This window comes from Lipotes vexillifer, unplaced genomic scaffold (genome assembly GCF_000442215.2).
Source record: "Lipotes vexillifer unplaced genomic scaffold, Lipotes_vexillifer_v1.1 scaffold147, whole genome shotgun sequence".
NCBI lineage: Eukaryota > Metazoa > Chordata > Mammalia > Artiodactyla > Lipotidae > Lipotes > Lipotes vexillifer.
Genome location: NW_006778796.1, coordinates 2,410,724 through 2,423,826, shown reverse-complemented (window position 1 = coordinate 2,423,826; position 13,103 = coordinate 2,410,724). Strand labels below are relative to the sequence as shown.

At 36.6% G+C, this 13,103-nt stretch overlaps 1 protein-coding gene across 1 annotated transcript in view; it reads left to right on the top strand.

The window, feature by feature from the left end:
• Nucleotides 1–395: 395 nt before the first annotated feature.
• CRISP1 (cysteine rich secretory protein 1) overlaps nucleotides 396–13,103 on the top strand; it is a 13,408-nt gene continuing 700 nt past the window's right edge. Inside the window, 7 exon segments of the mRNA XM_007451917.1 lie at nucleotides 396–591; nucleotides 3,152–3,280; nucleotides 7,092–7,182; nucleotides 8,290–8,435; nucleotides 9,965–10,029; nucleotides 10,031–10,054; nucleotides 12,188–12,276. Coding sequence (XP_007451979.1) covers nucleotides 505–591; nucleotides 3,152–3,280; nucleotides 7,092–7,182; nucleotides 8,290–8,435; nucleotides 9,965–10,029; nucleotides 10,031–10,054; nucleotides 12,188–12,276 — 631 coding nt within the window. The 5' untranslated portion in view covers nucleotides 396–504.

Below are 13,103 nucleotides of genomic sequence, written 5' to 3'. Positions count from 1 at the left end.
CAGCAGGAAGACCCCAGGGGACAATCCTTTTCCTTGCCTTTGCCTACTTCCAGAGGTTGCCCATATTCTGTAGCTCATGGTCCCTTCCTCTATCTCCAGAGTTAGTCGTGGCTAGTTGAGTCTTCCTCATAATCCATCATTGACACTGGCCCTCTCTTCCACATCTAAGTACCCTTGTGATGACATTGAGTTCACGTGTATAATCCAGGACAATATCCCTACTTTAAATTCAGCTGGCTAGCAATTTGAATTTTACCTGCTACCTTAATTCTCTTTTGTCACACAATGTAACACATTCAAAGGTTACAGGGATTAAGACATTAAGTCTATTATTCTTCCAATCACAGTTCTCTCTTCTTCTCTTGGTCCTAATGACTAACATATTCAACCTTGTTCTGATCCTGCAGGTCTCTTTTTGTAGAAACTGCAGGTATATGTAAAAGTGTTTCCAAAAAAGGCTCTATTACAAAACATTATCCCACAAGTTTGCAATAGTCTAAATTTATGTTACTTTTCTTTCCAGGGATAGCAATGAAACACTTCTTATTATTGGCTGCTGCTGCCGTCTTCCTGCACGTTTTGATTACAAGAGTATGTGAGGACTGTATGTTTTATGATTCCTTTTGAGAAGAGGATAAGAGCTACCCCTCTGCTGGAACTCAGTTTGTTACAGGCACTGTTGTGAGGACGCTATGCCCATTACTCATCTAGTTCTCACCATAGCCCTATTAGGCAAGTACTATTCATAATCCCAGATTACAGAGAAAGAAACCAAAACATAAGGAGGTTAAGTCATATGTTCAAGGTCAGATAACTGGGAGGGAAGTGACAGAGCCTGAAGGTAAATTCAGGCAGTTCGGCTCCATGGGCCTGTGCCTATGTCATAAAACCTCTCTGGATAATTCAAAAAAGCTAAAAATGTAGGGCGGGAATTACTTTCTTTACAACCGATCCATGCATTTTCCAAGACAAAATGGGAAAAAGGTATTATATTTTAGGTTTTACCCAGAAAAGGTATTTCATCAATATCCCAATTGAGCTCTCTGACTTATGACTATAACACATCCAAATCAAATATAAAATGAAAGGTGCAGCAGCAAGGAGAGAAGTGTAAGGAACTGTTAGCAATGGGGTTAATATATGAGGCCTGAAACTCACTGCTTATTAAAAACAAGAGTTTCAACATTCACACAGCAGAAACCAAACATTCAGTGGTATCTAATAAGATATAAATTCCTAATATTTTATGATCATCAACTAACATGTACCTCTAAATAACCTCAATGATATAAAGAAAATATTACACTTTTTAATGTACCCAAAATATTTTTATGATGAGCTGAAGTTAATAGTTTTGGTAAAGAACATGAGTGACTTTTTTATTTTCATATGCTAAATAGGAGAAGTCAGAAGTCCAAGGCGCTTAATTCAATCAATGAAAGAAAATCCATATGTATTAGATTACTGGGGTGCTGTTTTGGATCTTTTCACTCACACTTTTTTCCCAAAGAGAAACCAGGTGGAGCTCTTGCCCGACATACAACAATCCTCCAGTAAGCTGGAGGTGTGGCATTTTGGAGTCATCATCAGGTATAGGCTGTGACCATCACGGTGGGGAACTAAAAGCCTTGGAGGAGAGGTTTAAGAGAGGAAGAGTTCAAGTTCTGAGATATCAGATGGTTGAGTCATCCATGTGGATGCTGAAGTCCCTCCATATGCCTGCAGAATTTGGGATGGACAAGATGAATTGTTTTAGGAGACCCAGTTTCTATAAATGAGAGAAACTGACAGGAAAACCACTGTAGGAGAGTAAATGTTCAGGAATGATGTAGGTAGGTAGAGCTAATTGCCATGAGTTTCACTGGAGCAGGGTTGTTTTGTTTTGTTTTGTTTTGTTGCGGTATGCGGGCCTCTCACTGTTGTGGCCTCTCCTGTTGCGGAGCACAGCCCGGAGCAGGGTTTTTTTAGAGGAGGAAGGAGAATTATAATCTGAAACTTGTAAGGGGATTCTCATGGGTTCCCAACCTTCCCTCAAATCTAGCCCAGGCTACCTGCAGTATGACAGGAAAATAACACCTCGTGAGTGTGCTTTTGAGGAAATCCTGTCCACAGGGGACAGTCTCTAGAGGAGTCTACTGATTTTATAGTTTTCCCCCGATATCCTTAAACTGTTGATATAAAATAAATGACAATAACTACCTCTATATTTGAGCAAGGTATGGCTGAATCCCATCTATTCAGAAACTGTATTGATAGTCTTGTGGTAGTTGAGGAATAGATAGATACCACTCAAATTATACTACGTAAGCTTTGTCACTTTAAAAAAATAGTATGAAACGCATGTGATATATCACACACACACACACAAAAGAAGTTGTTCTTTATAAAAATTAATGCTAACCTAAAATATTAAGGCCATGCATTGTTCTTAGTGAGTTACAGGATAAAAGGTAAACAAATGAAAAGAACGGTCACAAATTCTAGACTGTAGTTGATTTGAATTGTATTTTTTAACAAATAATAAAATAAAACTTTCATTGTCAATTCCATATTACAGATTTTTTTTGAATTCTATTTTGTATGTATACATACTGATACAAATACCAATGTTTTCTCATATGAATAAGACAGAGATGCAGAACCTGGGTTGAAGATATTAGAGGTTTTGTACTCAATAATGAATCTTTTAGATTCTCCCAGACACATACCTTTAACTAATATTCAAGTGCAAGTGCTTATTTGGGAAGCAGAGAGAAGGCGTGTAGGAGGTGGGGTGAAGAATGAGCTAAGGAAGGGAAGTCGGTCAGTAAAAGGTGTAATATTATCAAAACATCTTCCACTGTGGTGCACCTTGCCCAATAAAATGCTTCAACATGGTCCAAAATACCAATCATAAATCTGAAGAAAACCAGTCACAACTGTTCTAGTCACTGTTCTATATAGACTTGTATAATGTCAGGCTGACGTTTAGAAGTCCTCAAAACCAGCACTGGAGAAATGGAGACTAATATACTGAGATGTAGATTAAAAACTGCTGTAGATTACTATTCATTCAATTATAAATTCATGTCACAAAGTCTACAAGTAATATACTATGCATTGCAAATTCCACTGACAAGAAGTAAGACTAATTAAAATTTTCTGGGAACAGGCAAAACCACCTAAAGTTCCATATGATACACTCCTTACGGAACCGGCAACTGTCCAAGAAGAAATAGTGACTGTACATAACACCCTCAGGAGAGGAGTATTTCCACCAGCCGGCAACATGCTAAAAATGGTAAGATTAATTAAACAGCAACCACAGCAATGCCAATAATAGTAACGGTGTTTACTGAGATTTTATTAAGTTCTCTTTGCTTTCCATATACTAAAAGTTTGGTCTTCACAAACAAACCTATCATGCAGCAGCAGAAGAAAGAGAGGCATAGAGAAGGTAAGTAGTTTTCCCAAACTCATCGAGTTAGTAAATGACAGAGCCACAATTCCAATGCAGAAAGTCTAATTTCACTCTTAATGGACCCTAAGACAGTGCTTGTCAAACTTAAGCGTGCTTAAGAATCAGCTGAAAAACTTGGTAAGGCACAGGTCCCTGGGCCCCACTCTCTGAGGTCTGATTAAGGAGGTCTGGGGTGGGGACCACTCCAAGCTCATAGATGATGCTGATGCTGCCGGTCAGTATCGTCCGTGTAGCAGACTTTGTTTAATAAATTACAGAGGCATTTCACAGCTGTCTTCACTGAGCAGCAGCCCAGAGGCTAAGACACTCTCTGAGAATCAAGATGTCCAGGTTCTAAGCCACGTGGTGCAGCCAGATGAACAAATATTGGCAAATCTATTTCCCAGTTTCCTGGCATCCCATAAGAGAAAAGAGAAATTGTTTTTCCACTATAAACCTGCTGCATGAGCAGACTAGGTGCTGTCAAACAAACAGATTTAGGGACTACTCGGGTGTATTAGGTGATTAGCCTCACCTATATTGTATCCCGAAAGTATCACTCAGGTTTTTGGTATCTTAAGCCTGGCTCTTTAGCCCTGGACTGGCTTAGAGTAACAAGGGTCAGAAATAATGCAGGCTATGGGAAGTGATTCTAAGAGACAGCTTCCTCATGCAAATGACAAAGAGGGAGGAAGCTAGGGATAAGAAAAAATGATTTTGAAATTTATCTCTTGGTCATCTTAGAATCCAAAACAATAAAAGCCAATAGTAGCATAGGCATTCTTGCATTGTGAGTGCTGTAGCTAACATGCATATTGTGCTTACTATTGATTGGCAGGCAGTCTTCTAGAAGCGTATTGCATTATTTCATTTAATTCTCTCAGCCATCTTGTGATATAGATGATACTATCATCTCTATTTCACAGACAGTGAATCTGAACCTCAGAGAAATTCGGTAGCTCATCCAAAGTCCTAAGTACTGGATCAGTACAGATTCAAATACAAATGGCCAGCTCCAGGCACCTGCTCTTAACTCTTTACCTTCCTTAGGACAAACAGGGTTCAAAATCCTTGGTTTCCAGATGAGCAAATAAGTGTAGCTGGGATGTAGTAAAGAAGTTATGGAGTGAACAGAAAATATAGTCTCTGATTTCAGAGACTTTATTATTGTGGATTCAAGGTGAATACAGAGGAAACATTAGAACATATTGTTTGAATACAGAGAATGAATATATTCAAGTGCTAAGGTGCAAAGGTATGAGAGATCAACAAGATGATAAAGTAAGCGCACCAGTAAAACTGAGTAACATTTTAAAGGGAATATGGGAGTTGAGTTTTTCCATAAATAATGCATAGGGCACAGACAGAAATGAACTGATAGAATTACAGTAGGGCTGAAGAGCCAATCACAACTGCCAGGCAGAGATTTTCCAAAAATGAAAAAAGTTTCTGCACATGGGATTAGAATTTTATTTGAATAGAACCATTTATTAAAGCCAGAATTCATAACTTTGCTGCAATAACCATGAATACTTTTGATTTTAATCATGGATGTATCACAAAAAAAATTAGTACCTTAGCAACATTAATCAGAGGAAATATTCTAAAGAGCTTCCTCAAAGAGGTCTGAACTACAGACTGTTTGTAATTAATGTTGCAGGTAGTTTACACAATAAGATAACAGACTCTGAGATGGAGATTAGCATGCATGATGCTTATTGGGGAATAATCTCCAGATTTACACCGACCATGGATATAGATAGAGAAGCAACATAGAGCATACAAAGAAGTTTGGTTGTGATGTAGGCATAACAGGGGCCTCAGGTAATCCTACGGGAGGCTGTACAACTAGGACAACTCAGTACAACCTTGTCCTGAGTTGGAGGGAGGTTACATGGCACTTATAGTTACTACAGCTACTTGCTGTTAGATGTAGGCTGCCACAGGGAAGTGAGTATTCTTGCCAATGAGGATAATTTTTAGAGAAGACAGTAGGGCAGGACTCTCAGCTTAAGAGGAAATAAGTGCTTCAGTTCAGAAAGTGATCTGGGTATGGGTAGTGCATCATGCATGCACAACTAGCAATCAGCAGTAAATTAACCAGATAAGTTCCAGTCCTACTTATTTGGTAACCTGGTCATAATAGGCAAGATTTTATGCTTGTGAGTCCAATGATGGTATCCCCACTGCCAGGAGATGCTATGCCCTAATGGGATGTGTTATGTCATCTCTACTTTTTCAATTAGATGTATCCATCACTGAAATACATCTTTTCTTGCATGAAACAGTCAAACCCTAAAAAAACTCATTTTTACTTTGACCCTAGGCTAATGAGTTACTTAATTAACCTCACAGTTTAACCAATTCATCAACCTGAGGGGTAATTCTGTAAAACTCACACAGATGGCAGCCTATGCATATAAGAGAGAAACTTCTTTGATGTCAGGAAAAATATTGGAAACCTAAGTTAGGGCATCATTCAAAAATTATTCTCAAGCGTAGCTGAATGATTTATGTGAAAGCCTGTAGTAAATAAGACAGGCCACAACTTTTGTTGGTAATAATGTGTTGCAGGCAGGTATTGGGACAGTCTTTTAAGGGGATGTGCATAATGTGAGAATGAAAGAATGCCTGGGAGGACATCCGTCACATAGTCCCATAACTAGTGTGGACACAGTCCCGTGTCCTTTGATTTGTGTGTGACTCATTCAAACTACAAAAATGTGTTATCCTTTTCTACACAAAAGACCTCATATTTGTAGATACAAACTTTGTCTCTTTTTAGTAGATTTTCTGCCTTTCATCTACTTTGGAGAAAAACCCAACAAAATGCTTCAGCTTAGCACAACTGACACACGTCACGAGTTAGGAGCACACAGGCCAGAGCCAGAAGAACCTGGATTCCAGTTCTCTTTTTGCCATTATTGGTTGTATTATCCTGAAAACTTATGCAACATCTCCGCACCTCAGTTTCCTGATTTGCAGATGGGGATAACAACAGTGCATCCCTTGTAGAACTGCTTTGAGTAAAGATGAGAGAATATACATATAGAATTGGTAAGAGGTCCTGGCATGAAGTATTAGCTATGATTTGCTATTATTATTATTCATAATTTAGATGGAGATGTGTAATACTATACATGTTTCTAATCACAGAAATATTTATTTATTGAGCATGTAGCATAAGATTTATCATGCCACAGTTGTATTGCATAAATTATCACATTAAAGCTTTTGAACAAGCTATTGGGTATGAATTGTGGGGCACATTTTACAGATGAAAAAGAAAACTGAGATTCAAAGAGATTAAATAATGTGTCAGAGGTAAAACTACTAATAAATGATGGGATGGATTTCTAACCCTGGTCTGTTTTACTGGAAGCATTTACTTAATTTCTTTAATATTTCTGAAAGAGAAGCTACAACTGAATGTTACGGCCAAATTTTGATTTTGTAAATTCAAGGGCTAAAACAATGGATTGAAAGATTTGTCTTCCTCTTCCAACCAAAATATTTAAGAGAGGTGCTGTGATTTAAATTGTTAGCTAATACAATTGAGGATATTGCTAGCCTTGGATTTTTGGAAACAATAAACTAGAATCTTATCAAAGAAATGTTAATAAGGCCACATTTGCTTGTATTTCACCTGTAGAATTGGAGTGAAGAAGCTGCAAGAAATGCCAGAATGTTGTCAAAAGATTGTGAGTTGGTAGAGAGCAATGCACTTAAGAGGCGAATTACAAGTAGGCATATGACACACCTTTCTGCTCAAAAGTTCTCAGGAATTGTGGCCCATTGCACTGTTTCATTATTATTAATTTTTGAATTTGGAAATTCAAATTTTCAAATTCCTGATTCTGATGACCAAAAGAAAAGAATCCAAGCTCTCACTATCACAGAAGAATTCAGTAATATGATGATGACTAGCTGGAAAGTTGTATAGCTAGAAGGTTTCCACTCTATATATTTATTTCAGCTTCTCACAATATTACCATGGGGCTATCCTTAGCTTTGGAACACTGATAACAGTTGAGAAGTGAGTTATATCCAACTCTACTGAGCTGCCCATGAGAACAATTTTAGATGCTCAAAAATGAGTCCATCTCATGGCATGTATATTAGGTGGACCCCTGCTGGTTTCCAGAAAAGCCGTCAGTACCTCCTATACAAGTAGACATTAATAACATTTACAGGACACTTGTTTATTATAAATATTTTTAAATATTAATGAAACTTCCATATTTACAGATCACTGGGCATCTTTGCCCAATGTTGTTAAGCAGTGAATTAGCAATGTGAGTCCCCTTGCTATATTTACAGATTATTGGGCATCTTTACCCAATGTTGTTGAGCTGTGAATTAGCAATGTGAGTCTTCCCTGCTCCAGAGAAGGGCAGTTTACTCCCAAATATCATATTTGATCAAGGCCCACATCACAAGAGGATGGATGGTTAAATGAGCACATATTTATTTCAAGGTCTATGCGTGATGAATACCTCTGTGTGGCTGCTATCAAGCCATGGGCCTGTTTACAATGCATAGGTTATTCTGATTGGTTTCACCCTTCTCCATCAGCTTGGACATGGCAGAGACTGAAATGTTGGTTGATCTGATTCCCAAGCTTGCAGATCATCTCCTACTGTCAAATTCTCAGCAAACTTGAGCACCACAAGTTTATTCATCAGTGAGAAAGAAAAGTGTTAGCAGAGATAATGCTGAGTTTGCTTCCTCTTATCAAACATTGCTTGGATGCCCAGTGAAACATTTGTAGAATAAAAGTACGAAAAGTATCCTTATAAAGTATTTCCAAATTTTGTAGAGTATGACCTAGCCCTTTTTCCTCCTTTCAGATACTTTTTGTGGAGAAAATATGCATCTGACATCTTATCCTATCTCATGGTCAAACGTAATCAGAATCTGGTACAGTGAGTCTAAATATTTCAAGTATGGGGAATGGGCCTCAACAGATGACATGATGATTGAGCATTACACTCAGGTAAACTGTGTGCTGGCAAATATACCCATTGGTTAAGTGAATATAAGCATGTGTGGAAAATAGGCGAATGAGAACCATGGAAAATCATTCTATCCATTTTTTGCAAACTTACACCCTTTAAAGATTTTTGTTTACTTTTAGTGGGAAATAATATTTGGAAACCAGTATCTGGGATCTGGGTATGTGCAAGGACAGAGAAAAAACTAGGGAAGGGGTTGGAAAAGGAGGCTGAAACTTGATAAATGCAAGAGTGGAAGGAGATGAACACAGAAGGGAAGTGGGACTCTGTCACTGGAGCCTTATTAGCTATCATCAATTTTACATTGTATTTTAAATGCTGTAGAATTCATTAAACAGGTGAATGATTTAACCTGATTCATGTTTTTAAAATACCATTGGGCTTCAGTGTAGATAATAAATTAATTCTACAAAAATGACTTTGAATATCTAAATCAGGTGAGTTATTTTCCAGTAAAAAATAAATTAACAAAACTCATCCAGAATGGATAGATTTAAACATTGAACATGCAAGAAATACAAAAATGGAAAACCAGCTGTTGTCCCCAAAGCAGAAGACTCAGATGTGACTGCAAAATCTGTAATAAAATTACTTAAAATAAAGCCTACTTAAGATTAATGTTAAAAGCTGACAAAGATAGTACATTTAAAACTCATAGACTTAAATCACTCATGTATAGCAATGCAGACATTTCTAAGTAAAAGATTAGCAAATGGCATTCTTCTTTTAAGATTGATATCCTTGGACAAAAGCAGTATGTGCCAGGAATCCAAGAATGTTATAGCATTAGACATTTACATAATTTACGTTATCAGACAGAGGATAAAAACCAAAATAATTACCCAGGGAGCTAAAAATATGACAAATGTGTGACGTCAATTCCTACTTTCCATTTCTTTTAGATAAAAGTAGATTAGCCCCACTATTTCCATCAAAAGAGCATGAGCTCTATTACTTTGGAATAGTAATTTAATATTTCCTCTTCCAGACACTTAAAAGGTTTATTATTTAATCCCCACCATATACCTATGATGTAAAAGATAATATTATTATATTCCATCTTAGGAATAGGAAAATGAAATTTCAAGACATAAAGCAAACTGGTAAATACCATCCCACCAGGAAGTGGTAGAGACAGACTTTGAACCTGACTCAATTTTTTCTCAAAGGTCAACTCGTTACTCTCCACCATGCCAGTTTTTTGATGATTAAGTAAAGTCCCTTCCATGCTTTGATTTTTATATGATCACCAAGCAGCCTTCATCAGGTTATTCCATATAGATTTGATAAGAAGAAGAGAATGAGTCAGGGTCAGCGATGGCAACTGAGTGTGCATATGTATGTGTGTTATCTAGACACATGGGAATCCTGTTTCTAGGACTTCCTAATAAGCCATGCTCAAAGCATCCTAAAAACACGTGTGTTTATTTTCAATCAAGGATAACAATATTCAGAGAATAATCATTTAGCAAAATACCAAATTGTTAATAAAATAACCTTATCTTTACAGGTTGTTTGGGCCACTTCTTACCTTATTGGCTGTGGCATATCATCATGTCGTAAAGGAATTCAGTATCTACATCTGTCACTATTGTCACGAGTATGTATTTTACAGCTTAGTTTCACATAGCTTTTAGAAATATATTTCCCTTACTAGTTTCCCTAATTTAGTTTCTCAACCATTATAAAATAAAACTCAAATAAATATTTCTTTTCAGTTAAGAACTTTAGGGATACAATGTCTTCTAGCCAACACCTAAAACAGTACACCCCCACACACATATTTTTATTTATATTTTTCTAAATAAATCCTTATCTCAATAAGGCACTTCAAATTAGGCACTATTACCAGTCATCTCGCTATGTGTTATTCCTTCTTCAAGTACTATTAGTTAAGAGAAACAAATTTCATCTATCTTAAGCAAAAAAAAAGGATATTTATTTTTAACAATGCAAGAGTATTTTTAGACTGCAAGGGCAAAAATGCAGTGGAGTATCAAGAATGAACAAATGAAAAAGCCAAGTGTTTTTGTATTTAGTATTTTAGTATTGACATATGTATTTCCTTTAGAAAGTAAATTTACATGTTACCAAAGGTGTGAGCAACAATTCCAAGAAGAGATCCTCTGATTGCTCTGGTTAGGGACAGCTGTACTCCTTTGTCTTGTCACTTCTGGTTATGAAGCAAGGTCAACTTCAGAAAAGGTAATTGCAAGAACCCACAGGGACTCACTTGTGTGGCTTGAGTGGTGATTATCAGAAAGCAGGGATTGTTCTGAGCTGGATATAAACCTCCATTAGTTTACTATAAATGCCAGTTTAAATGTTCTTCTGCTAAGGAAAGTTGTTGGTCTGCAAATGTCTCCTTCAGCTACCTGTGCTTACTTGTTCAATACACAAGTCTTTCCTCCATAAGATGAGCTCCAAGTATGGTATTTATTGAACTCTCAGTTCCCATGTGTGTAGCACAATAAAAGATATGCAACATGAATCAATGAAATTGATTTCTCTCATAGTAAGTTACCATATTTACACTGTAAATGAGGTCTCCACTATCCCTGTAGACTCAATAGATGTAACGTTCATACAGTAGCTCTATGTGAGCTCTTTTCTGGTTTTATCATGTCTTGATTTCAGTACTTAATATTTGTTGTGATTTTATCTGTGTGATTAGTACTAACGACAGTAAGGTCTCCTTGCATATACAATGCATCAATTGTACTAAATCCTTATGGGAGCTCATGGTCTGCAGTAAACTTCTGACAACACAGAAAAGAAAAGTAGAATACATGGGGCTGAGCTATGAGAATTTTCTCAGCCAAAGATGAGGCCAAGAGTCTGACAAAACCCCTTGCTGAATTAAGTAATGTTTCTTTTATAAATTCAAATTTTAACAATTCATCCAAGGAGAAATAGATCAGATAGAATGTTGTTTCAACTAGAATATTTACTTTATTTTTTATGTAATATTAAGTGAAAATCAGGAGTTTGGGGTTTTTTGAGAACGCACAAGCCACTTGTTCTCCTTGCTTGGCCCTGCAATAAACCTTCCTCTCTTCCAAAAGAAAAACAATTTAAGTGAAAATCAGCCATAATCCCCATTGTTTTCTTAGATATCTAAGGGAAGACCGTCTTCTCTGAAATTTTAAATTGGCTCAAAACAGGAAATTCTCATTTATTCTCTCTCCCCAAACTCCAACACTTTGGCTTTATCCATGTTGTTGTACTTTCATCTTTTATAATAAATAGTGCATGTGTTCCTACAAATGACACTGACATGTATCAAAATTCTCATGATATAGGGCAAGATGAAGTTAGAACATCTCCAATTTGACTCACTTAAAACTTTTCTTACATTATTAAGAACCATGCTCTTTTACATAAATGTTTATCAAGTCCTTATGGATATAAATAAGGATAAGAGTCCTATCATAAATGTTTCTAAAGCCCCCTGCTTGTTAGAACTTGACTGTCAAAAGAGATGCAAATTGTCTCAGAATATTCTTAGCACCTCAGAGTTGCCTGCGGTATATTCAAAAAGATAAATTATTCTCATTCTAAGGCTAGAAATCTTACATGTCTTAGAGATTACATACAAGTGGCTACAAGTGGTTTTCAAAAATTGTTTCATTGTTTTAAATTATTTTAATTGATTTTCAACAGTGAGTAAAATTTTATATGCATTTTTCAAACATCAATTTCATTAGGCCCTTTTTGCTTTATTCTTTTTAAGGGGCAATGATCCTGACAAAAAGAAGGTACCTTATAATAAGGGAACTCCATGCAGAGACTGTCCAAATAACTGTGAAGATAAACTTTGTAGTAAGTTTTACATCTCAGTGTGCTTACTCTTGACTGTTGATCTGGGAGCCATGTGTCCTTAAAATCAAGCATGTAACAATATTGTACTTTTCTATTACTTTTTCCTCAGTCATCCCAAAGGAAAAATCAACATTATCTGATTTCCCTTCCCCCACCCCCAGAGTGACCCAGAAGACCACTGATTAAATCTTTTGGATTGGAAATTAGAATGTCCAAGTCTAAACTCAAGGTTCCACCCTAAAGCTTAAAGTTCCCACCCTAATATGGGCACCTCGGATAACATGTTAATGTAAGTATAAATTTTTCTCTGCTCTATAAAATGTTTCTTGGCTCTCTTATTGCAGCCCTGAAGTTAGACATCTTGCTTTCAGGTTACCAGTGTTCTCAGATTACTTGCTGGTCACAACCTCCCTAACCTGCCTGACCACTTATCATGGCCGGTAATTTCTTACTGAGTGATCCTTATTCTTTGAAGTTTCTGCTGACACACTGGAAGATATTAGCTGATGATCACACTGTCCGTTTACTGCACTTCCTTTTATTTCCTAAGTAAATCTTACCTAAAATGTAGTATTAACCAAATGAGTTCCAATTACATGTTCATTTCCTTAGATAGCAAAAGTTTCTTTTTATAGAGCTTCCTGCAGGCATAATTCCTTACTCCACAGGGATATGTTTACATCATAATTTTCAATAAGTTTGTGGAGAAATAACAAACCTCCCCCCCCCAAAAAAAATATCCTTTACCTTCAGATTTGTAAGACCAAAAAACTTATTTTCCTTCACCTGACCAGGTCATTCTGTTTGCTTTTTTTTTTTTTTTTTTT